The following is a 25134-nucleotide window of genomic DNA, read 5'->3' as shown; positions in this document are numbered from 1 at the left end:
TCATTTCTTCCAAGTTCGGCGGGCCGGATTAAAGAGGCTAAACGGGCCGCATGTGGCCCCCGGGCCGTCGTTTGCCCACGCCTGGGCTAGAATAAACTGCACCCTCCCACCCTCCCTCGCTCCCTCCCCCCCTCCCTCCTCCCTCTTGCGGGTGGATGCTGCTCCTCACTGCAGTCCTCCTCGCGCCGCAGTCTGCGTCCTCGCGCCGTCTCCTCCCTGCGCCGTCCCGCAATGTGAGTATCGCAATAACACTTCCAACACGCACTGTAGCGGAGCAGCTTGCACTTCACAGACGTCGGTTGTTTTGTTTTGTTTTTTGTGTGTTTTTTTAAGCGTTGCTTTATTTGATTTGATCGATTTGATTTTTATTTTATTTTTTTATCTATTTATTTTTGTTGTCGTTTTTTGTTTTGTTTTAATCTCTTACTGATATCCCTACGTCTGAATACTGCGTCACATAGTCGCAGGGAAGGAAAAAACAAACAAAAAAAAAACGAAGTAAAAACAAACAAAACCAAACTACGTCACTGTAATGGTCTCACAAGCAGGCTTTTAAAATGGCTCTACGGATCATTGTAGGCTACGTCGATGCGGGAGATGCGCGCTGATTTCCTGGGAAACTCTTCTGCTGCTCGCTTGTCCGCGCTCGACCTCAAAACGCCTTTGATGGAGCCGCTTGCCTGCAGCTGCTGGTGATGCAGCACATTTCTCCCCGTGTTACCTCTGCAGTGCAGCAGATGTCAGTCAAGACACTGCAGACTTTTCCCCCCTCACAGTCGCCGTCTGTCCCCCGTTGCGTCCTATGTACTTTTGCGCTCCTCCCTCAGGGCTCTGCTGCTGTCTCCAGCCCGGGCTGTCCTCGCCCTGCTGCTGCTGCTGCTGCTGGGAGCTGAGGCCAGCGTCGGGTAAGTAGTCAGGGTCCTCCTGCGTGCACTCTGGATGAAACATTCGAATGGGCGTGGAATGCAGTGGAAGTGGTGGACCAGGCACAATGTGATGCAATGTGTTAAGCAGATTGGCGTTATTATTTGGATTGTAACGCAAGTGTTTGTAGTCACGAGGTCACTTGGCCCAGACCAGGACCGAGACCTTCTCGAGACCAGAGAGCATCGAGAGGGAGACCAAGACTTTGTACATTGAAGAAAAATCCCAACAAAACAGAACAAATGACCAGCAGCTTTTTTTTTAAAAACTCAAGTTTTGCTTCAACATTTTGCTGCTTTGCCAACTATTTTGAACCATTAAAATTAAGAAAATCAATGAGCTAGGAATAAGAGGGCAGGGCGTCACCAACAGAGCGGAAAACAGCAGCAGCTGGATTCTTTTCCGTTATTATCGTGTTATTACAGTGTTGGCTGAGTCTCCACTGGTCTGGATCAATAATCTCGAGTCCGTCCAGACTGAGACCAGACCCAGTAAAAAGACAAGACCCTTAAAAAGTCTTCCGAGGCCAAGGCCTATTGTAACAATATAATATAGTAATATTATTTTCTTTGTCCTCGTATCTGCTGTAGCCCTCATTTATACTTATTTTATTTTTTGCTTTCATTGTCTTAGTCATAAAATGCAGTTTTCGTTCTTTTTTTTAAATAAATAAATAAATAAATATTTAAATCAAGGTCTTTTGGCAGTTCAGTGAATCCATTCCCCAGCATCATATTCTGTTGACAGACCATTAAGTATTGATTTGCGCGCGCGCGCGTGTGTGTGTGTGTGTGTGTGTGTGTGTGTGTGCTGCTGCTGCTGTCTCTTCTACTCGTCTCTCTCTTGACCTCTACGACTTTCAGCTCGGTCACAAAAATCAAGCGTCTCAATTCTCAAGCACGACTTCCCGTCAATGTGTGTTAAAAATATGGAAAATAATAATAATAATAATAATAATAATAATAATAATAATAATAATAATAATAATAATAGATGTGTTTGTTCATTCAACACTCCTTTCAGCTGGTAAAGAACTGGAGAAATGATGGAAAGATTCACAGCGTGACTCCCCCCCCCCCATCATTGTGTAATCAGATGCACCTGCTTGTCATGCCAGCCGGACCCGACTCAGACAAAGAACTTTCTTGTTTCAGACCAAGTACCAACAGCAGCTTCTGCACCGAGTCCAAGGAATGTGTTGAATACGAGCTGGTGTGCAAAACAGACGAATATGAGGTGAGTAGAGGCGGCGGCGGCGGCGGACGCCTCACCTGCAGCCGCCTCACCTGCAGCTGCTCACGCTGTGATCTCACCGGCCCGCGTGTCTCTGCGTCGCGCTCAGGTGCGTCACTACAGCCACACCCGCTGGGTGTCCACCGACGCTGAAGCGTATTTCATGGGCGTCGGTGCAGCCATGGCGTTCAGGAGGCTCTTCCAGTACATCACCGGCGCCAACGAAGGAGGTAACGGGACAAGTTCTGTACCTAAGTAAAAGTACAGCGAACTGTGTTGAGAAATACTTTGGTAAAAGTAAAAGTACGGATTCAAAACTTTTAACTTTACTGAAGTTAAAGTGGAAAAAGTAAAAATGAGAATTTGAGAAAAAAATTTGAGAAAAAAAGAATTTTCTACACATTCATTTTCGCTGTGTACTGAAAATGTACTGAGCCGTGGCCCAAAGCCGAGGTCCTCTCAAATAATCTCCCTCTAAAATATCATCCACTGTTACGTTAAACTACGCAACAGCAGAGTTCAAAATAGCTCCGCTTCAAGTAAGACTGTAATCATGAATAACAGGTGAATTACTCTGAACAGAAGACTTGTTTTCCTAATTTAAGGAGTAGATCAGGGATGGGCAAACTACGGCCCGGGGGACCATATGTGGCCCATTATGCTTCCTAATCCAGCCCGCCAAACTTAAAAAAAAAATGCTATTAATAGCAAGTAAGTAATAAAATAGCTGGATTTCCTCCATTTTTCAGGGTTTAAGAGGCATTTCAATAAAGAGCTGATCACCTGGGTGGTTCTGGATGGTTCTGGATGGTTCTAAGAGCTAAACACCCTGGTGGGGCTTCGAAGACACTGATTTGGTCGTGACTTTGCTTTGCTTCATTTTCAATACACATTAAAGCAACGTGTTTTCTACATATCCCATGATAGATTGTTTCCTCCTATGAGGTGGCTCAGCAACACTCTCCATCCATCTGCTGCTGCTCCAGCCCCTCTGTCACACTTTAGAACCCACTGTGGCCCCACCAGTCTAAGAAGTTTGCCCAGTCCTGGAGTAGAAAGTTCAGATATTTGAGTACAAATGTATGGAGTCAAAGTGAAAAATCTACAGAAACCTGAGAAATCTACCATGCAGTACAGTAAGCAAGTATTTGCTCTCTGCTCCTCTTCCCACCTGTGGCGTGCAGGCGTTCAGATGGAGATGACGGCCCCGGTCCTGGTCAAGATCCCAGAGGAGACCAAGATGTGGGAGCCGGCCGTCTACACGCTCAACTTCCCGCTGCCGGCAGCCTATCAGGACGAGCCGCCAGCGCCCACCAGTGACAAGGTGAGCTGTGCCGGCGTTGGATTGGCACACTATTGGTATCAGTGGAGGTTTCAAGGGTGCTCGATGCTGCATCAGAGTGAAATTCCAATTCAATTAGCGCCATCTACTAGCAAAGACACGACGTATAAATTTAAGTATTGAAATTTCACATCAAATATTCAGTTTTTAACATCGGGTTTTTACTTATTTGAACATCCAACGCCATCGTGAGATGGCGAACCAATGGTTAGCTTGATGCTATGAAAACGTCACTTCCGGGGTTGGCCAGCAGGAGGGAACGCCGGTATACGCAACCAGGAAATACGCCGAAGGCTAGACCGTCCCGTGTGGTTACCGGGGAGGCGGGGTTTGGGTCGGTCCTTCTGGGCCGGGTCCTTGGGAGGACGCGTCCTTCAGACAGAGGACGCTCGGTTTGAAGGACGCAGACCCTGAATTGAGACACAGCACTTTTTTGTGTGACGTGAGGAGATCCTCCAGGATCAATGGGCCGACGGTAACCTCAGCCAGCGCTGGTGTGACTCAGCAGCACAGCAGCTCCGTCCCTCTGTCTCTCTGTGCCGCTCATCTTTCTGCTGATGTGCTGCTAATGATGCCTCACCTCCTGCATCAGCTGTACTTCACCGTCATGCCAGAGATGGACGTCTACGTGAGGAGTTACGGGGGCTGGATGCTGTCCGTCACCTCCAGGCTTTATGCCCACATGCTGACTAAAGAACTGGAGAGAGTCGGGGCCTCCTACAACCACAGCTACCACTACGGAGTCGGTTACGACAGGTACCACCAACCCCTGACAATGTTCTCCTACCTTTGTAGCTTTTACAGGTGTGGTTGCCTTCATTTATGATTTTTATATATTGGTAAAAGCTTAACATACCGCCCGTAAATACATTCATTGAAGTGCATTGCCACGGTACAATGAGAATGATTTGGTTTTCCTCCCCATAGTTCCTATTTCTATGTAAGAATATACACATGTCAACGGTCTTGCTCCTAGTTAATTACTGTCTTGCACCAGCATATTTCTAAGGAAGCCTGGTGTGGACAAACCAGCTCTCACATTCTCAACTAATTCTCAAACGCTGGCATCCTCTGAAAAACCAATGAGGAAAAGGTGGCCGAGGGATCCAGGTTTGTGCTGGCAGGCCACCGTAGTTCACTGGCAAACTCTGGAGGCCACTCTGGAGTAGTTTTTTTTCTCTTGGAGGTTTTTCGAGAAAACCACGGCCCAAACTCTTTTGATATGGTCCCTGCAACGTCTCTTTTTCTTTCGCGTCGCCTTGCTGACTTCCCAAAGGTGGCGCACTCGAGGTAGAAGTGAGAGACTTTGCAACGACCAATCAAATGAGTTGGGGTGGGTTCGGGGCGTGGCTATCCCTAAAAACCTCCTAGGGGAAAGAAATCTGGCGCTATGCAGAGGAGGTACTGAGTCACTACTGGAACACAAGTTAACAAGCGCTGCAATATAAAATGTAGCCACTTGATGTCGCTGTTTCTCCTTCTTTGTCTTCAAGCGCAGTTCAAGTCGCCAACGGTTTAGCCACGTGCTGCTCGTGCGCTTTTTTGTATTTCTCAAAAGCTCACTGTCCAATGAGCTTCAACTATTCCAGTCTTTATTTTTGGTACGGTCGTCATTGCTGAACAGAGCCACAGAGAGCACATTTTTACACACTTTATTGGCAAAGAAGAAGCAGGACTTGAGCATTCAATCATTGTTTAAAGGGAGAGAACCAGGGCGCAGTTTTTCCAGAGCTCCTATTGTTGGATTTTTTAAAATTTATTTTTTAGATCATTTGTTTCCTTTGCACTAATTCAATGTATTCTGCGCTTGTCTCGCCGGTGTCAAGTACATTATTAAAGTCAGTGAGTTTTGAAGAGTCAATGTTGACAGTCGCTCCCTCCACTGTGCCGCAGTCCCCTGAAGCTGCTGAACCGACACAACGAGGTGTGGTACGTGGCGGAGGGGCCCGTGGTTTGCACCGACCCGCAGGAGCCCACGCCCGCGCATACGACCCGAGCCGCTCCCACCAGCTGGTCCGCGGACCCCAGACCTCTGGCCCTGATGCTGGCCGACTCGCCCTCGCCGCTTCCCTCCAACCTCTCCGCCAACACGGCGGCCGACTCCTCGTCGCAGCCGCCCTCCGCCGGTCCGCCCGCCTCCCCGTCTCACGTTCCCACCAGCGCCCCGTCCGCCCCGTCCGCCACGCCCACCGACCAGGCTTCAGATCTCCCTCCCACTTCCACCACCCCGGCGCCAGCCGACCCATCGAGCAACTCGTCCGAGCCCGCCCCAGCGAGTCTGACTCCGGGACCCGAGTCTGGCGCCCCCCTGTGGAACAGCACAGCCCAAACCTCTCCGGGCGCCAATGCAGACAGTAACCCCGTGGTGGAACCAGATGATTCTCATTAGCGACCGGGCTAATATGATATCAGCCTCTCATGTTTAGACAGATGATGTAAAGCACTTAAAGTTGGAAGCATTGTGAAAAAGTCGCTTCCTTCGCTCAACTCTCTCTGCTGATGTATTGCACCAGATCCATTATGGCACTTAGTATTTATTCATATATGTTGTAACCACAGCTTTGCCGTGGCCTCTCAGAAGAAGCAGCTACAGTAGAGATCTTAACAAAGTGAAGGAGTTGGAATCCAAAGTCGGCGCGTTCATCTCGACCAAACTGAAGCCGTCAGCACTTTCACACCATCGAAGAATCAATTAGGGACTTTAGGCTGACATTGATCGGAAACAGTGACCTTGTAGTAACCATTGTGTGCTCTGTGTGGCATTCCTACGCTGTCATTTGTTTCTCTTGTAGCTTGCAAGCCATGACATCTTACAATATCTGCTGTCTCCATATCTGACTCGCGATGTTTTCGTCACGTATCCAAGTTATACATGTGGTCTTCTACGTGACTTGGGATCTTTGATGCAGAAATTTGGATTTGCTTGCTTACGGCGCCAAAGCGGCAGCGCTGTAGTTTGCATGGGAAAAAGTCTCCCAACGCCGTTCATGCCGTATTAGTGCGAGCGCTTTGTTTGTTGCTTTTCCTTTTCTTTAGCGTGTTGCATCGGCTTTGCAGCAGACAAGTGAACATAAGCCCGATTTGAGCCCGATATTAAAAATCCAAATTTCTGCCGGGCTCTGAGGTTGTGGTCCTGCACCTGACCCGAAGCAATAAAGTTTCAATTCTAGCTCCCAGTATCTGTGCGCACGGACGAAGGTGCCATTAAAAAAAAACGCTCTCCTCCTCAGACTGCTTTGTGTCGTTGCTTTCTTTGCCTGCAGCCAGTAGAGACCTCCCTCTTGCACCTGCTGCTGCTCCAGCACCTTCCTTCACGTTTGATCTCCACCGGGCAAGAATAACACGAGTGCATTACACGCTCAGTGTAACCCAAAATACATAGAAACATTGCGTTGCAAATGACGTCTCAAAGGTTCGTACGTGACTTGGAAATGGAAAGATGGCTGCTCTGCAGGGAGCGGCTGGTTTGATCTTTGACAGAGCAAAGCTCTCTGAGATGCCTTTGGCTGCGATTCAGCTGATACGACCGGTGGAAAGAGTACAAATTTAAAAAAAAAAGTCACTCTGAAAATGGCTCCAACCAACCGCTGACCACTGCTGGATTTTACTATTTGCTTCCAACAGACGGAGAAGCAAGGACATTCTTTCTGCTACATCTTCACGACGATGACGTGGCTCCTCCAGAGCGCTGACGCCTCCAGTTTGGACCAGAACCTTCAGCTATCAATACTGTCCATGCAAACAGAACTTTGAGCAACAGAAAAGACGGCCGCAGCGAGGAGGACCTCCTAGAGGAGAGATTGTCGAGAGGTTCCTTTGGCCTGGTGGATTATTAATCCCGGGTTTGAAACCTCACCCAGGAAGAAGTCGACTGGGAGTTTCAGGTTCATCCAAATGTAAATTTAGCAAAATTTCTTGTCCCTGTTCGGTTCTGTGTCGGTTCAATGACATCTGACACTCACTCTTATTAGCATTGAGTCATAATTATTCAAACATTCGCTGATCACCATAAGCTTGTTCAATCCACATCCAGTATAATCAATCCCTCGGGCTGAAGTCATCACAACTGAGATCCAATGACACACAGTAGACGCGACGTTCGGTTGTGTTCTTCGTCATCTATTTATCTCATTCATCATTAAAAAAAACAAACAAACTGCTGTTCAACTTGAAGACCTGAAAATCAAAGCAGAAAATTCCGCCTGCCGGTGCATCACCAGCTGGATATGCTCAGTCTGTATGTGTGTTAAAGAGAACCTAAAAACCAAACTCTGAAAACTGGCTGTCCTGCTCAGTCTATTGACAATGACAGCAGTTCAGTGTGGTTGTCAAATTCTGCATTCGCCCTTAAGGCAGAAACATGTGCATATATTTTTTTGGTTTTGGGCTTTTCAAACAATGAATTAATACATTTCAAAAAGTAATACTTCATTCGGTAATTACAGGACCATTCTCTCTGCTCGGTGCGTTTATCTTTTGTGGGACAATAAATTGTGCGGAATTGTGCTCAGAGAACGTGAGTTTTCCAAAAAAAACGTTTTAATCTTTTCCATCTTGTAGTAAAATCCTTGGTCAAAAGAGGTCAACTCTGGCCGAACACACATGACCGGGGGTCATTCTGACTCTCCTGCAACCCTCCTCTGCTCATAGTTACCAGCAGCTCTCACTGCAGTGTCACTCAGCCGGCTGCCTCACTTGGAAACCACCGCCTTCTTGGTGATGCTCGCTCTCCTGCTGGAGCCAGCGGCTGCTCCCGCCGGCCCGCCCTGCCACAGGTGGCCGGGGATGGTGAAGGCGTCCACGCTCATGCCCATTGTTTTGGAGGGGATGGTGCTGAACTGCTTCCTGTGTGAGCTGTACTTGTAGATGGACTCCACCTGCGTGGAGCTGATTGTCCGCGGCCCCACGCCGGCCAAGCGTACGAGCTCCTGGGACTCTGGGTTCATGGTGTAAACACCCCTGAACTGGCAGCTGGAGTCGCGGAAGAGGATGAGGAAGTGGTTGGCAGGGCTCTTCTCCATCTCCTGGAAGTGCAAGTGGCAAAAGGGAAGAGGAAGAAGAAGAAGGAAAAGAAGGAGAAGAAGAAGATTTTTTATTTTATTTACAAAAACAGGCTAAAAATTATGCACCTTTTCCTAACAAAAAATTAAAATAAATTAATAAAAAAATTAAAATAATAAATAACAAACATACAACAACAAAACCAAGCCAAAGGAGACAAAACAAATAAATAAAAAGATGCGGCGGGAAAATACTAATAATAATTAAATACATAAATAGACAAATAATAACAAACACAAAAAAAAATCAAAACCAAAATCCAAAAAAAGAAACATTCAATCTTTGAGTGCATCAGAAAAAAAGAATTCATTATTTAAAATAGCACACAAAGTGTTTTTGTGGCACCAGATTTTTTTGAAACTGTCAAGGTCATTCATCATTTAAAAAAAAAAGAAAACTCCAGGTAGAAGAAGAAGAAGAAGAAGAAGAAGAAGAAGAAGAAGAAGAAGAAGAAATGTTCGGTGGGTCACCATGACTGTGTGTTTGGCCTTCTCTGCTTTGCCAGCATGAAGAACACAACATGTAGCGTGTTTCCAAAGCAAACGTGCGCTGAAAAACCCTCTACCTCCACAATCTTGTTCTTCTGCGTCTCGTTGACCTTGCCAGCAAGACAGCAGCGAGACAGCGCGTTGTGAATAATGAACTTGTTGGATTTGAAGCTGGGCTCCTTGAAGAGTTTCGGACCTGGGAGAGAAAACATTTTTTCTTTTGACAACCCTGCTCCAAGACAAACTTATACCACTAAGATTTTTTCTCAATGAGTCAAAGGTCCATTTATTGAGGTCGTGTCAGGCTACACGCGGTAATATTATATATAAAAAAGGTCATTTTATATCAAAAAGACAACAACATATTAACTGAAATGAAATACCATTTCCATTTTGAAATAACTTAAAAATAAATAGTTGAATAAAACAAAACAGATCAGTCATGGGAGGGGGGGGTGAAGAGCCCTAAATCTAAACACAAAGTTCCACAAGGAAGAAGGAAAAATGTATTTCTGTCCTAAAGTGAATCAAGCATCTTCTGCAAACTGCTCAGAAAACTAAAGTGAAAAGCGGAAATGGAGTCCGATTCATATTAAAATTACCTGTGTACTCCGGCATCGACGAGGCAGCGGTGGAGGCAGCGTCCCATTCCTTATCGCCATTCTGCTTCTCAGCTCTATTTGCTGTCGGGCATCTTCTGGGTGAATCGTTCCGGCTGTTTACAGAAACACCAAGCAATCGACCAAGCAGATATAATCAAACAAAATATCATTTGAAAAGCGTAAACTCAAACTCTAGCGGGGAAGTCGGGGCCTTTGGGAATTAGTTAGCGGGACGGAAAAAAGGATCCAAAGTGGGCAAAGGCCCAGAAACCAAAGCGATAACAACAGTGGATGAGCTCAGACGGACCTGTGAGGCTTCTTTGTGGGCTCAGCAGCACCGTTGCTTCCTGCCTCCTCTGTGGCCAGCAGGTTGAGGGACGAGTGCGAGTAGACTTTGTTCAATTTCAAAGCTGGACAAGCAAAAATAAAAAAAATAATTACAACCTTACACATTTGACATTTGTAGAGAGTTGGAAACTTTCAAAGTGTCACGAACCAGCGGAGCCCTTGGCTGGGCTCAAAGACAGCCGAGGTCTTTCCTCCCGGGTCACGCTGCGGGGCCGGGGGTGCGCTCTCTTAGCCGAAGATCCTCCCGCTTTCCCGCTTTTCTGCTGAAGAACTTTTTCCAGGTCGTCCATCAGCCTGAGCTGCTGACGCCACGCGTACTCCCTTCGTACAAAGTCCCCCCTGCGTGGCGGTGTGGCGGGAGGTGTGGGGGAGGGGGAGGTGGTTCCTGCTGGAGGCGTGTTGGAAGGAGATGAGACTCTTTTGTCTGAGGACGCCGGCCTGAGAAAAGGTCGCGAGAGAGAAAAGGTTCAAATAGTGAACGTTGTAGGAGTGGTTTTATTTCCTGTTGTTTTTACGTTGCGTTTGGTAGTTTTGACACAAGGGGGCAGCGGTGTATTAAATATAAAAGCTGAGAGGAAGGGGAGGAGCACAGGAAGTGAGAGAGCTCAGTTTTTCTCCAGGGTCATGGCTCGATGGGCTGTGTCTCAGTTCAGGGTCTGCATCCTTTGAAGGACGCGTCCTCCAAAGGAAGGACGCGTCCTCCATCTGAAGGAAACGTCCTCCGTCTGAAGGAAGCGTCCTCCGAGGACCCGGCCCAGAAGGACCGACCCAAACCCCGCCTCCCCGGTAACCACACGGGACGGTCTAGCCTGCGGCGTATTTCCTGGTAGCGCCACCGCCGTTCCCTCCTGCTGGCCAACCCCGGAAGTGACGTTTTCATAGCATCAAGCTAACCATTGGTTCGCCATCTAACGATGGCGTTGGGTGTTGAAATAATTAAAAACCTTACGTTAAAAACTATTATATTTTTATGTGAAATATATTTGATGTGAAATTTCAACCCTTAAATTTATACGTGGTGTCTTTGCCAGTAGATGGTGCTAATTTCAGCTGACTTCCCGGGATGCTTTGCAGCAGCACGCAAAGCATCCTGGGATACAGAAGGAGGTGAAGGATAGTAGCGGTGTAGCCTTGGAATGGGCTAACAGTAGGGCGCATTAGGAGGGCGCATTTGGAGCGTCCTTTGGACTTTTGGGAATTGGTTTCAAGCCTTCGCCCAGTGCTGTGACGCAACTGGCCTTCAAGCAGCCTTGGAAGGATGCAGACCCTGAATTGAGACAGATATCAATGGGGTAAAATCATCGGCTAGCTCTACCAATGTTAGCCACCCTCTTTGACGTTAGCTTCGTCTTCAACGGGACTTTTCGAGACTTTCTTAGAATCTATGTCACTTCCTTATGAATCTTTGATACCATCAAGCCGTGACTTTTCTCCAGACCTGAGACAGGAAACTGGAATTTTGAACAGAGTTGGTTATTATTTTGCAAAAAAACAAACAAACCAGGAAAGTCTCTAGAAGGCAAAAAATGGAACTGATCCAAACCGAAGACTTTGAGGAATAATAAAGAATTTCCATTATAATTTAGCAAAATCAGTTTTTGATCAACGATTGGGCTCTCACCTGTTTTCTCTCTCTTGTTCGTTCCACTGCCTCCTCTTCTTCAGCTCCTCCGTCCTCCTCTGCTGTTTCTCCAACAGCAAAGCTCTCCGCCGAGCCATCTCCTCCTCGCTCTGCACCTCCTCCTGCCGGGAGCACACGGACGCGGTCACGACGAGGCCGCGTGGCGACACAGCGGTTTCCCTTTGCTTTGTGTTTTTTCCCCCACTCACCGTGAAGAAAATCTGAATGGCTCCTTTCTTCCCCTGCTGGTTCTGTTCTCCACTTTGTTCCCCGCTTTCCTTCTCTTCCGCGCAGTCCTCGGCTTCACTATGTTGGCTCGGCGCCTCGGGGGCCCTCATGGCCATTTCCAGTTGCTCTAAGGGGTCCAGGGGGTCCAGGGGGTCCGCGGGGGGTCCTCCCACCGGCTCGGCTGCAGACTCCGTGCGGTCGCTCATGGAGTCGGACGAGAACTCTGGTCCCTCGTCGGCGGGTCCGTTGCTGCCGTCCTCTCCGGTGGACGATGGCGAGACCTCGTCGGAGCGGCAGGGTTTCTCCGCCGCCGCGTCTACAGCGTACGGAGCCGACAGCGTGAACGCCTCGCTCTCGAAGGAGCACTCGGAGGGAGCCCCCGAGCTGCTCCGCGGGTCCGGCCCGCCGGTCGGCAGGCCCGGCGCCGAGCCCGCCGCCTCCTCCTGCTCCAGCTCCAGCTCCAGCTCCAGGCTGAACTGAGTGGGCGTCTCGCTGGAGCCGGCGTCCGAGACGCACTCGTCGGGCTGCTGCTGGGGTGGCTGCGCGGCCGCAGGCGGCTCCTGAGGGGTCCGCGGCCCCCCGATGCGGAAGGACGAGCAGGTCTGGACCTGGCACTTGCTGGGCGAGACGCGGCGCAGGTGGGGCAGGGTGTCCACGGTCTGGGTGGGCGCCAGCACGCGGTTGAGCGGCGGGAACTTGAGCTCGCAGGGACGCAGGTGAGGCGGGTTGGGGGCCCGCGGGTGGTGCTTGGGGCTGCGAGGGGCGGAGGACGAGTGGATCTTGGTGCGAGGAGCCGGGCAGGAGGAGGAGACGCAGGCTTTGGGGGAGGCGAGGACTTGAGAACGTCTGGGAGGAGAAGAATCCGAAGCGGCCGTCGGAATGATCCAAGCTTTACTCGAAGGCCGCGTTGGCGTTTTGGTCGGCGTCCTGGGCGGGGTTTTGGTTGGGGTTCGAGGGGGCGTCTTGGCTTGGGTCTTGGCTTGGGTCTTGGCTTGGGTCTTGGCGGCACCCTTGGGTGCGTTCCTGGGCTTCTGGTTGCTCATGAGCTGCTGCTGCTGCTCCGTCAGTTTCTGCATTTCTCTCTGGAGCGACTGCAGGGCTTCACTCAGCTTCTGCACCACTTCGTTGCACTCCAGCAGGACCACCTCGCCTCCCTTTCCCACCTCGCCTCCCTTTCCCGCTTCACCTCCCTTTCCCGCCTCGCCTCCCTTTCCCACCTCGCCCTCCGTCTTACTCTCGGCGCCTTTGTCACTCTCAATTGCGAATGTGACCTGCTTCTCTAAACGAGCGGACGGCTTTTCCTTTCCCTCCTCCTCAGCTTTTCCTCCCTCCTTCTCCTCCTTCTCCTCTTCTTTCAGCTGCTCCTCCATGCATGTGAGGCGCTCCTCCAGGGTCACGCCATCTTCTGCCGCCGCCGCCGCCTCGTGGCCGCCTCCTTCCCCCTGCTGCCTCTTCAACTGAAGGAAAGCTGTTTTTCCCAGCCTCTGTCTGTGCTTGGCAAAGATGGCTTCGATGCGTCTCTTCTGGGCCTCGATGCTCTTACGTTTCTCCTCCAGACGAACCCCCAGCTCCCAGGCTTCGTACCCCGGATCTGGACTTCGAGAGTCCGGACTGTCCTGGTGGCCGCGTGCACCCACCAGCGGGTTCGCGGGGGGCATGAGCGGAGTGCCGAGGGGGGAGGCCGACGCCGACGCCGACGCCGACGCCGACTCCTCCCCTGCAGCCGCAGGATGTCTCTTCCTGTTGTCCCGGCACTCGGCGAAGCTCGTCATGCGTCGACCGTCGTCGGTGCCGCCGTGTTTTCCGTGGCGGCCTTTACTGGGCCGGATATTACCGGGGGCGTTTCTGCAGGCGTCGTCTGACATTTCCGAGGAGTCGACGCTGCCGTCCCTCAGAACCGAGTCGTCGTCACGCGACGTGTCGGCGGTGCGTCCCGCCCTCTCTCTCCACTCGCCCCGTCCTTGCCTTTTGCCGTCCGCCGCCTCGTCGCCGGCCGGACGGCAGAGGAGCCCGGAACGACAAGGGGCGGAGCTGCTGAGCGGGTGGTTCTCCTCCTCCGGAGAGTGCAGGAAGAAGCCGGCAGGGGCTCCCTCGGGACGCAGCCGGGGCTCAGGTCTCCCCCCTTTACCTCCCCTTGCTGCGGTCTTTCCCACCGTGGGATCTCTGTCGCCGCAGGTGTGCACCGCCTGCAGGGCCTCCTCGATGGTCGGCAGCTCTGCCACCGGGGTTTTGTGTCCGTAATGGCCCCACGACGAGCACTGAGACGGCGCAGAGGCGCTAACGAGGAGGCTGAACTCCTCCGAAGTGTGCGGGAGGCGATCGACCCCCGCCGATGTCACGGGCGAGGTCATGGCAGGGATGCCGGTAGTGAGGCTATCGGTGCTAGCGGAGCGAAAGACAGAATCTATTGGGTTCCCCATGACAATGTCAACATCACTGTCCAGCCCAAATGGGATGCCGAAAGTCACTGCTGACAGAGGGCGACTGCAGAGAGGCGGATGACGGCGACGATGGGACGACGGTTTGAACGAGAGGTCGCAGCAGACAGGGGATGGGAAAACGCAGGGACCACAGAAGCCAGCACAGTTGGGTTATGATTATCAAGTATGAAAGCATTTCATCCTCAGATAGCACAGAAAGCGGCTGGATTTCAACTACCTGATTTGTTTCTTGGTCCATCCCATGTTTTCTGCAAAGACACAGGAAGAAAATGGAGTTTTGGTTGAAAGCCAAAAAGGAAACAATGTCCTTCACCGTTGAGCTCGACTCCTACCTGGAGACACCAGCGGTGGCTTCAGCATGAAGGGAGGAGGAGGCGCACCACTGGAGTTTCAAAAACAAAGTCTTCATGAGTCATAGTTGCATATCTACATTTCTATACAAACTCCAACTGCGTCAAGTCATTTCCTTCTTTTAAAAACAGCTCGACGATCCAACCGTCTCACGGTGAATGTGATATATTTCATTCATCCGCCTTGATCATCCTAATCAAACAGTAGTTACCCATAATATACCTTGATCATCCTAATCAAACAGTAGTTACCCATAATATACCTTGATCATCCTGATCAAACAGTAGTTACCCATAATCTACCTTGATCATCCTAATCAAACAGTAGTTACCCATAATCTACCTTGATCATCCTAATCAAACAGTAGTTACCCATAATCTACCTTGCTCATCCTAATCAAACAGTAGTTACCCATAATCTACCTTGATCATCCTAATCAAACAGTAGTTACCCATAATCTACCTTGATCATCCTAATCAAACAGTAGTTACCCCTCTCCTTTACCTCTTTCCATTTGCACTGACTGGACTGGTACAATCTAGCAACCCAGAGATATCTGAAAGACACAGAGTGAAGACATCGTGGTTTTACATCCTCGGTTTGTGGATCAACACGCAGGTTTTCTTCAAGGGTCCTCCTTACCTGTGAGGTCTGTGGCTTGAATGGGCGTAACAAAATCAGGCCTCTTCACCTCGAACCACTCCAGCAGCTCACATATGAAGCTCATGATGTTCAGCTGAGGGGAAGCAGAGCACAAAAGTTCTTGCTGAAGAGTTGGCAGATGCAGGGGGGGGGGGGGGGGGGGGGTAAACAAACATCGTCTCACAGCATCAGCATGAGACACTTTTAACATCTGGCCAACCCCAACAAGTCGTTCTTACAACACTTACATGCAGCAGCGGTGGTGCGTACAGCAGGTCCTCCACAGCTAGGGGGCAGCAGCCCTGCAAACTGCTCTCGCAAAACTCTTTGACGAGCTGCAGGTTGTAGAGACTGTCAGCAACTGACATGGTGTCTTTGAGACACACATCTGGAACGGGAAGGAACGGATCGACATGTTGAATAGTGTTAGAATCCCAATGTTAAAACCAAACTGTCATCTTAAATTTAATTTCAAGGTGTTTGGAACTAGTTTTAAATAGCTATATATTCAGAAAGGACACAACGTAAATGAAATTTCCACAATGGTTCCTATTCCCCTATGTGTCATCGTCCCAGCTGAACCAGTCTTCACCTGCCAGTGACGCCTGAGGCTCCTCAGACATCAGCAGAACTTTTCAAAGAATCAGTCAAGACCAATGAAAGCATCGGTTATCGTTTGGATATATAACAAACATTTCAAGGCCAGGGAGCATGGAACTTGTCTGTACAACAGTGTGTGTGTGTGTGTGTGTGTGTGTGTATGGTGAGAGCATGTGGTCGTTCAAACACCAGCCAGACTCCACTGAAAGCACTGCATGTCAGCCCCAAACCCAACCCAAAGCAGCAGAACCAGTTTGATCAGCAAAAATCTTCAATATCAAATTGATTGTAAAAAGAGGCAGCGCACGCAAACACACACACACACACAGTATTATAATAATAATAATAATAATAATAATAATAATAATAATATTTTGGCTGATTTGGTTAAACTTCAGCTGAATTTTAACTAAAATATCTCCATACTTAACCCATTAAACTACCTCACGTCAAAACATGAGCAAACTTCTGAGAACCTTTTGTAGCGAACAATTTTCTTGTCCAAAATCATATCGCACGTAGAAAGAAATACTGCATTTAACCATTAAATGTGTTTGTGCACATGCATGCGTGTGTGTGTGTGTGTGTGTGTGTGTGTGTGTGTGTGTGTGTGTGTGCGGGTGTACCCTCTAAAGGCAGCAGGCTGGAGCAGTAGTAGTGCAACACAGAGGCAATGGCACAGCCGTTAGAGAGATCTTTGACTGCGTACACCAGAGGGAAGGTCGGGGTGAGTTTGGATCGCACTTTGTCTTTCCTGTAGCGAATCTGAGGCGGGGAAGAGAGGGAGGGAGGGAGCAAACCCCATGAGAAACAACAGAGAAGTGCCAGTGGTCCTCTGGACCAGCAAGTGGACAAGGAAGAAAGGAGGAAAGGAAATATTGTGAGGCTGATTAAAATGAATACAAATATGTGACAAGACTGAGATCAAAGGTTTTTTGCTCAAAGGTTCCAACTGCAGCAAAAGGGTCCAAACAACTACGATATTGTTATTGTTTCATTGGAAAATGAATCAGTCTCGACACCAGCCAAACTTTAACAAAGCTGCAAACCAGAAACTCCACAGAAAGAAAAACAACGCAAGAGTCGAGAAACAAAACGCACAACGACATAGCGGAAGCAATGAAAAGGCAAAAAAACTAAACGAAAAAACAACCAAAAAATGAAAAGGAAAGTGAAGTCGTTTGTCCTCCGGTGTCCATGCAGCAGGAAGAGGGACTGATGGCACTTCACAAACGTTGTGGTTAGAAAAAGAACGTTAACATGGTTAAAACCACAATTATGCTTTAAAAATATCAACACAATAGATCCCAAGAAACAAAACAAAAACCAACCAAACAAAAGTGAAACCAAAGCGGACGTGCGTGCATGAACTCTGACTGGTGCTGCGTGTTGTGGGGCCACAGTGCAGGGGATCAGAGGTCAGAGGTTAGAGGTCAGTGGCTGGCTTCACAACACACTGCACACCGTCTCATAGGACTCAGAGGGAGTGTGGAGGCCCAGTGGGTGCACTGGTGCATCCAACCTAGTGTGTCAGTCAGTCAGTTCGTTAGTTAGTCAGTCAGTTAGTTAGTGAGTCAGTCAGTGAGTCAGTTCGTTAGTCAGTCAGTTAGTTAGTTAGTGAGTGAGTGAGTCAGTTAGTTAGTGAGTCAGTCAGTGAGTCAGTCACTCAGTCAGTTAGTTAGTTAGTGAGTTAATTTGTAAGTCTACCCATCCGTGAGTCAGTTAATTAGTGAATTAGTCAGTTAGTTAATTAGTCAGTAAGACAATTAGTCCGTCCTTCCATTTGTCAGTCAGTCAGCCAGTCAGTCAGTCAGTCAGTCAAACAGTTAATCAGCCAGTCAGTCAGTCAGTCAGTCAGTCAGCCAGTCAAACAGTTAATCAGCCAGTCAGTCAGTCAGTCAAACAGTTAATCAGCCAGTCAGTCAGCCAGTCAGTCAGTCAGTCAAACAGTTAATCAGCCAGCCAGTCAGTCAGTCAGTCAGTCAGTCAAACAGTTAATCAGTCAGTCAGTCAGCCAGTCAGTCAGTCAGTCAAACAGTTAATCAGCCAGTCAGTCAGCCAGTCAGTCAGTCAGTCAGTCAAACAGTTAATCAGCCAGTCAGTCAGTCAGTCAGTCAGTCAAACAGTCAGTCAGCAGCTGACAGCTGTGCAGAGGTGATGGGATGCGTGTGAGGTAGGAGCGAGGTGTTTATACTTTACCACTGGCGGCTTATTCCCCGATTCCTTCAAACAAAAAGCGATAGCATGCTGGATGGGGGGATGGCAAAGAGAGGGAGACAAGCGTAAATGACAAGGGGAGGGGGGGCAGGTCACCGTGGGAACGGCCACAACCACAAAGTCACAGGGGGCAGGAGGGGCAGGAGAGGACGGGGACGGACGGAGGAGTGTGGAGTCGCATCCCTTCCTCCTCCTCCTCCTCCTCCTCCTCCTCTCCGGCTTCCCTCCTGCACCTCCCTCTCCTCGCCAGCTGGCCCGGTTAACACGCAACCCACAACCCACAGCAGTACCGACACCAGCGCAACGCAGAGGCGCTCCAACACATCAGAGGCAGAAATCTCAGCCGACGCCGATCGGTGGAGAAGAAAAGATACGCAAGGAGACCAGGAGACACTTACTGGGACCAGCTTCCAGTACCAGCGGGTGGACTGATGCTGCCGGTGAGCAAGGCACCGCCAGTCGGCCAGGCAGGGGGGGCGGGGGATGGGATAGAAGCAGAGTGGGTTGGTGTTAGAGATCAGAGCAAAATGATAGAGAGATTCTTGGTAGTTAAAGGAGCAGTTCACCCATTCAACACATTCAGACTTCATTCACAGCACCGCTTCGTCTTCACCACCAACATCACCACTTGGCTGAGCAACGCATCACAAACTGTTGCCCTCTAATTCTCAGATTCACACATTCTATGTGCAGGTATGGGCAAACTACGGCCCGGGGGCCATATGAGGCCCGTTAAACTTTTTTAATCCGGCCCTCTGAACTTGAAAAAATTAAATTTAATAGTCAGTCAGTCATCAAACAGCTGCATCTCCTTCATGTTTGCAGTGTTTCCAGAGTCATGTCAATAAAGAGCTAAACACCCTGGTGGTTCTGGGGTGGTTCTGGATGGTTCTAAGAGCTAAACACCCTGGTGGTTCTGGGTGGTTCTGGATGGTTCTAGATGGTTCTAAGAGCTAAACACCTGGTGGTTCTGGGTGGTTCTGGATGGTTCTAGATGGTTCTAAGAGCTAAACACCTGGTGGGGCTTCAAAAAGCTTCACTGATTTGGTTGCAACTTTGCAAGTTATATATTATGTATATATCATATCTCTCCTCAGTTTTTCTATTTCCTTTTCACCCCAACAGGTCAACGGGTCAAATGAGATGAGCGCCCCCTGCAGTCTAGATCTGGGTTTCTTCCCACAGGGGGAGTTTTTCCTGGCCACTGTCGCCCCCTACTGTCCTGGAGGGTTGAGTTGGTTGTCCTCTGATTCTCCAAAGAGCTTTGAGACGTCTTTGGTTGTGACGGAGATCTGCTTTCCGAGCCATATACAAGTGTCACATGTTTTATCATCATAAAACATCAGAATTGTTTTTATTTTTTTTTTGTTTTTACCGCATCCTGAGCAGACTGCACGTCTGCACACGTGGCGGCCTTGGCGGGCTCTTCTTCCTCTGTGATTTCTCTCAACTTCTGATTCAGCTGTGGAAAGGAGAATGGGCGTTTTTAGAGTCAACACTTCGAAACACGACACACACTTTACATTCGGATCAGCCGATGATTGGCGGGCGCGGGCGGCACTGCTGCAGCCCACCGCTCTCCCTCAGGGGACGATGGGTCAACTGCGGAAAATTGCGGCAGATTTCGCATTCCTTTGGGATGTGACAATCACTGGGACTTGAAGTATATCTACACAACAACATGTATTTATATCCATAAACATGTTTATATTATATATTATGTCATGTACTTATGCATGTCTTTCTATATTTCTATTGTTAAATTATTTATTTATATATATCTACATCTATATTGTGAGAGCTTAGTGGCTCACCCTGCAACTCACTCTGGCCTCTCTCTCTCTCTCTGACTACTTCTCTCCCTCTCTCTCTCTCTCTCTCTCTCTCTCTCTCTCTCTCTCTCTGACTACTTCTCTCTCTCTCTCTCTCTCTCTCTCTCTCTCTCTCTCTGACTACCTCTCTCTCTCTCTCTCTGACTACCTCTCTTCCAACTGGTCAAAGCAGATGAGCGCCCTCTCGGGTCTGAATCTGCTCCAGGTTTCTTCCCACAGGAGAGTTTCTCCTGGCCACTGTCGCCCCCTGCTGCTCTGGAGGGTTCAGTTTTCTTTCTTTGGATGTGAGTTAGCGGCAGACAAATGAAAGCTGATGGGTTGATTGAATATTATTCAGTGAAAATGAGAAATGATTCTATAGGTGGAAATAAGAATAGCTACATGTCCCGCAGTCATTCAATTTTGGGGGTGTATTTTTATGATGGCATGTAAAGCAAAGCATTACTGTCATGCTCTCTCACCCTGTTGACCCAGAAGAGCAGAGCGTTCTCCCACGGGGCCCCAACGCCCATCTGCTCCGCCTCCGCCGCCATCTTCACCCGGCTCACCGTCTCTTTGGCAGCCAGCGTCATCAGTGCGTCCATCACGGCAAGGTGGGCTTTCTGGAGCAAACACAGCAAGGACTTGGTTTAACCACGTGTTAGGTAGGACCCCAACCAACCCAGACCAAGACATCATCAAGACTGTAGAGAGCATTGAGATGGAAACCAGACCAAGACTGGAATCATCAAACACACACACACACACACACACACACACACACACACACACACACACACCGTCTTGATAGGGACGACACTGAGGTCCTCTTCTGAGACGTCCTTGTCCTGGACCTTCGGACAGCAACCTGCTTTGATGAGAGACTGCAGCAGGGCCGAGTTGTCCCCTGGCAGCCGCGTGGATGCTGCCGAGGAGTCCTCACAGGGCTGGAGCAGCCGCGCCTGCACTCGGCAGTAGGTGCTTGGCGAGAGGAGCAGCTTGCAAACAGGCGGCTTGAGGTGCTCTTGCTCATACTGGTCCTTGTACAGCGGCTCCCGCAACTCCTCAGGCACATTTTCTAGGAAGTCACGAGAGAAAATCCGAGTAGAATAGAATTGTAATCGAGTCATGAATCACCCAAGCCGATAGCAGGTAACATATTTTGCTGGGTTTCTGTTTATTATTGGTGATGTTGATACAGGATTAGGGCAAAATCTATAGTCCTTTTAATGTTTGGCCATTCTTGCACGCTCTAGCACAGGGGTGGGCAAACTGTTTGACTGGGGGGGCCACAGTGGCTTCTATAATTATTATAGAATATCATTCTAATCAATTGAAAGTGCACAAAAGCCTTACAACCAATCAGTGTCTTTGAAGCCCCACAGCGCTCAGCGTAGCTCTTTATTGAAATAACTACTAAAACACTGAAATAATGGACAAATTTTATGACTTACTGACTATTGGGACAATTTCTTCAAGTTCGGCCTGCAGGCCGGATTAGAAAGTTTAACAGGCCGCATATGGCCCCCGGGCCGTAGTTTGCCCAAGCCTGCTCTAGCAGGAAATCTATGTATATGTGTTTTAAAGTATTACCACTGTATGAACCCTTCCTTCATCCATCAGCTAAGATGTACTAGTGGGAGGGACGTTTAGATAGATAGATAGATAGATAGATAGATAGATAGATAGATAGATAGATAGATAGATAGATAGATAGGTAGATGGATAGATAGATAGATAGATAGATAGATAGATAGATAGATAGATAGGTGGATAGATGGATAGATGATAGATAGGTAGATAGGTAGATAGATAGATAGATAGATAGATAGATAGATAGATAGATAGATCAAAACTAAGTTCTCCTTGCTGTGGGAACTGCATGACAGTAGAGTACTACGCCAAAAGATAATGTGATCATCAGCATGAACAGTTGAGGTCTATTGGAGAATGTAACCCACAACGTTCATGAAGCTCAGATCGTTTCAAGTGGGTCATTTCATGGACCGACTCACTCACTCACACACAGCAGACACAGACATGGATGGCTTCCTGAATGACCCACATTCTGTGCCTGCAGCCTTTTAAAGAACTGTAACTTCCTATAATCAAACCAAAAAAAAAAATCACCCCAAAACTGTTGAAGCGATGACAACACCACCAGCGTAGGGGGATAAAACTATTGCAGAATTTCAACTGCCTTGAAAGTAAATATAAATTGTAGGATTTATTTTTTTTTTAATTTAAAATATATGGCAAGAACACTATTTCATCATTCTGTTTATATTTTATTATGAATTTACAGCTTTGATAATAAAATTTCTATAATATATATTATAGATTATATATGAGTAATATATATATACACATACATAATATACATATATACATAGATGTATATATACTAATGGATATATACATATATGTATACACACGTGTACATACATACATACATACATACATACATATATATATATATATATACATATATATATACACGTGTGTGAACTACTACTAGTGTGATCAGAAATACAGCAATTAACATAGTAGCAAACACAGAAAGCGAAATAAGGCATTGTGTGAGATTGCATTCAGCTAGCCAAGCGCTAAGTCAAGTAGCTTTGGACCAAACTGTTAATTTGTAGTTTTTCTATGAATTTTCTCCTCCCTAAATGTTGGGGAAGAGAATTTGACGGGTGCCTGACGCAATCATTGCCAATGCCACCACACCACAGCCTAGCCTAGCCTAGCCTAGCCTAGCCTGCTCTGTTAAAGGCACACTCGGCTTGTGGGGTGATATTTTCATTGCCCGCCAGGCATTATATTCAATGATGCTAATCGGGTTAGCTCTTGATTTTCCTTGATTTATGTGCAAATCTCTTATTTTATTTTTTTATTAACATTAGCTAGGCGCACTATCGCCCTCTATTGGCCAGCCGCCACTAGAACACACGATACGCTGAGATGGCAGTTCCGGAGGGTGACGTCACTGAGCAGAGCCTGAGAAGCACACACACGCTGGACTGGACTGAGGGCTTATCAGCTTCGCGTTCAACCCACTCACAGCTGATCAATTACAGCCATCGATTGATTGGCACCGCTAACAACACACATCACACACCATTAGCACGACGTTTGCTCCTGGTGCCGTGACACTCAAACCTCCCAAACACACACACACACACACACACACACACACACACACACACACACACACACACAGAGCACAATTTGTCAGCACAATTTGCTCCACTGACTCTCATTGTCTAACATGAGACTTATGTCACCTTCACTGTGGGCGTTCACGGCGCGCGTAACACTGACACAAATATTATGCGGTCTTGACCCAATTTTTATTTTTATTTTTTTTTTTTTCATAGGCGACCCACGCCTCCCATGCAAGCTGCCACCTTCAAGCACAAATGGCATCTAAACGTGCATGTTGCATCTACTGTAAAACTGCAGGTAGCGCAGACGGAGGCCCGGCGACGTCCGCGGTGTGACAATGGGCTTTGTTGCGGTGCAGCGCCGGCAGTCCTCGCCGTGCATGCATCTCGCTGCACGGCCTCAATAGAGGCGCGGCAGCGCGGCTAACTGGCTCCGCGTGCAGCAGCTCAACACCGAGCATCGCCACGGTTCGACGCCGTGCTGGGAAATCCCAGCCCCTTAGAAAAAGAGATGCGTTACGATTAAGCGCCCCACCCAGAAAACCTCCTCCTCCTCATCCTCTTCCTCGCCGCTCATGTGGCCGGTTGGTACCTGCAGAGTCGTAGCACTTGGACAGCAGCCACCGGACGCTGGCGCAGATCTTGGCTCGGTTGAAGTCGTACTGCTCCAGCGGCTTGATCTCCGGCACCGAGGGCTCCCTGCTGCCGGGCATCGCACCGGGGGCGTCCACCATGGCTGCGCTGCGCCACAAGGACCGACCGACCGCGAGGAGGAGGAAGCAGCAGCAGCAGCAGCAGGAGGAGGTGGTGGAGGAGGAGGAGGAGGGAAGCTGTGACGATGGACGATGAAGAAGAGGGGAGTCAGAGGAGGGGATGGAGGAGGAGCAGGATGATGATGATGATGAGGAGGAGGAGGAAGAGGAGGAGGACCCTTGTTCAGCTCGCTCACTGAGCACCTGGTGGACAGATTCAAGATTATTGCTTATTTGTCATTATGTGCACGTGACTTTCGTTTGAGGAAGTTCCTGACGAAAAAGACTTGAAATAAAAAATACTAAGAAAAAACACTCTGTGTGTGTGTGTGTGTGTGTGTGTGTGTGTGTGTGTGTGTGTGTGTCATGTTCCAATGATGACTGACTTCTACACGTCAGCATGTAGGTGTGTGAGTGACAACACACTCAAGTCTTTATGGAGCTTCAAAATCATCTGCTTTGGCTGCCAAGAGGGCAACACGCCCCTTTTGACGTCACATCAGGCCTAATGAGGGCGTGCAGTGCAGGATATGGCAACAACAACAAAAATGCCCTATTTGATCTAAATTCTGGAGAGACTTTAAAAAATATATATATATCTATTTATGAAAAACCAGGACCTGCACTCAGTGTCACAGCGATTTAAATGTCACAAATGTATTTTTCGCAATCAACCTGATGCTATTAAAATTGGAACATTTACACACACAAAAAAAGTCAAAGAGTTCGCCTGACGTCAATGTGTCAGAGTGTCTCTGGTGGTTCATTACCGCTTTGTTACAATAGGTTGGACAATGAATAGCAAAACACATTTCAAGCCAAGACCCGAAGCTTCCAATGAATGCAGAAGTGAAGTGACTATTGACATGACGAGCAATGCACACCAGGGGAAAAACTCTGGTGTGAACCAACCAGCCGCACGAAAATCATTCATTCATTCATTCATTCACTCACTCACTCATTCAAAAGGATGTCGCTGGAAAAACTATTTAAAAAAAAAAGATATTGAAAAAAAAATAATAATACCATTGTAATGTAAATTGAACGACGCATCTCACTGCTGATACACGTGAGACCAGCGCCCTCGCGCTGCTCCGTGAACGGGCCCCGGGGGGTTTCCCTCTCGTCCACAAGATGGCGCGCTTGATTCAAGGAGCGGGGACGAGTGACGTCGTGACCTGTGAGGTGTCACACACACACACACACACACACACACACACACACACACACACACACACACACACACTGTGTCGCCACTGACGTCATGAAAACAAGTCAAATAAAAAACAAATTTACAATAAACTCT

General features: G+C 48.5%; 2 protein-coding genes across 2 annotated transcripts; one reads left to right on the top strand and one right to left on the bottom strand.

The window, feature by feature from the left end:
* Nucleotides 1–152: 152 nt before the first annotated feature.
* On the top strand, nucleotides 153–6475 carry soul5l (heme-binding protein soul5, like). The gene is made up of 7 exons (XM_076013157.1): nucleotides 153–233; nucleotides 828–905; nucleotides 2079–2160; nucleotides 2267–2387; nucleotides 3342–3481; nucleotides 4092–4255; nucleotides 5393–6475. Coding segments are annotated over exons 1-7 (1083 nt in total). The 5' UTR covers nucleotides 153–231; the 3' UTR covers nucleotides 5889–6475.
* A 1053-nt stretch (nucleotides 6476–7528) lies between these two features.
* Nucleotides 7529–23915, bottom strand: LOC142879304 (calmodulin-regulated spectrin-associated protein 3-like). The gene is made up of 19 exons (XM_076012466.1): nucleotides 23669–23915; nucleotides 20710–20987; nucleotides 20392–20532; nucleotides 19474–19560; nucleotides 18497–18532; nucleotides 18081–18128; nucleotides 16508–16646; nucleotides 15530–15669; nucleotides 15282–15375; nucleotides 15144–15195; nucleotides 14506–14595; nucleotides 13065–14331; nucleotides 11829–13010; nucleotides 11620–11741; nucleotides 10147–10436; nucleotides 9958–10060; nucleotides 9651–9763; nucleotides 9126–9244; nucleotides 7529–8523 (listed from the first exon to the last, which is right to left on the bottom strand). Exons 1-19 carry the CDS (start codon nucleotides 23808–23810, stop codon nucleotides 8191–8193), a joined length of 4776 nt encoding a protein of 1591 aa, XP_075868581.1. The 5' UTR covers nucleotides 23811–23915; the 3' UTR covers nucleotides 7529–8190.
* Nucleotides 23916–25134: the final 1219 nt, after the last annotated feature.

This window comes from Nelusetta ayraudi, unplaced genomic scaffold (genome assembly GCF_046127955.1).
Source record: "Nelusetta ayraudi isolate G7.1 ecotype Tasmania unplaced genomic scaffold, CSIRO-AGI_Nayr_v1 ptg000006l, whole genome shotgun sequence".
Lineage (NCBI taxonomy): Eukaryota > Metazoa > Chordata > Actinopteri > Tetraodontiformes > Monacanthidae > Nelusetta > Nelusetta ayraudi.
The sequence above is the reverse complement of the archived record's forward strand: the minus strand, read 5'-3'. Positions and strand labels throughout refer to the sequence as shown.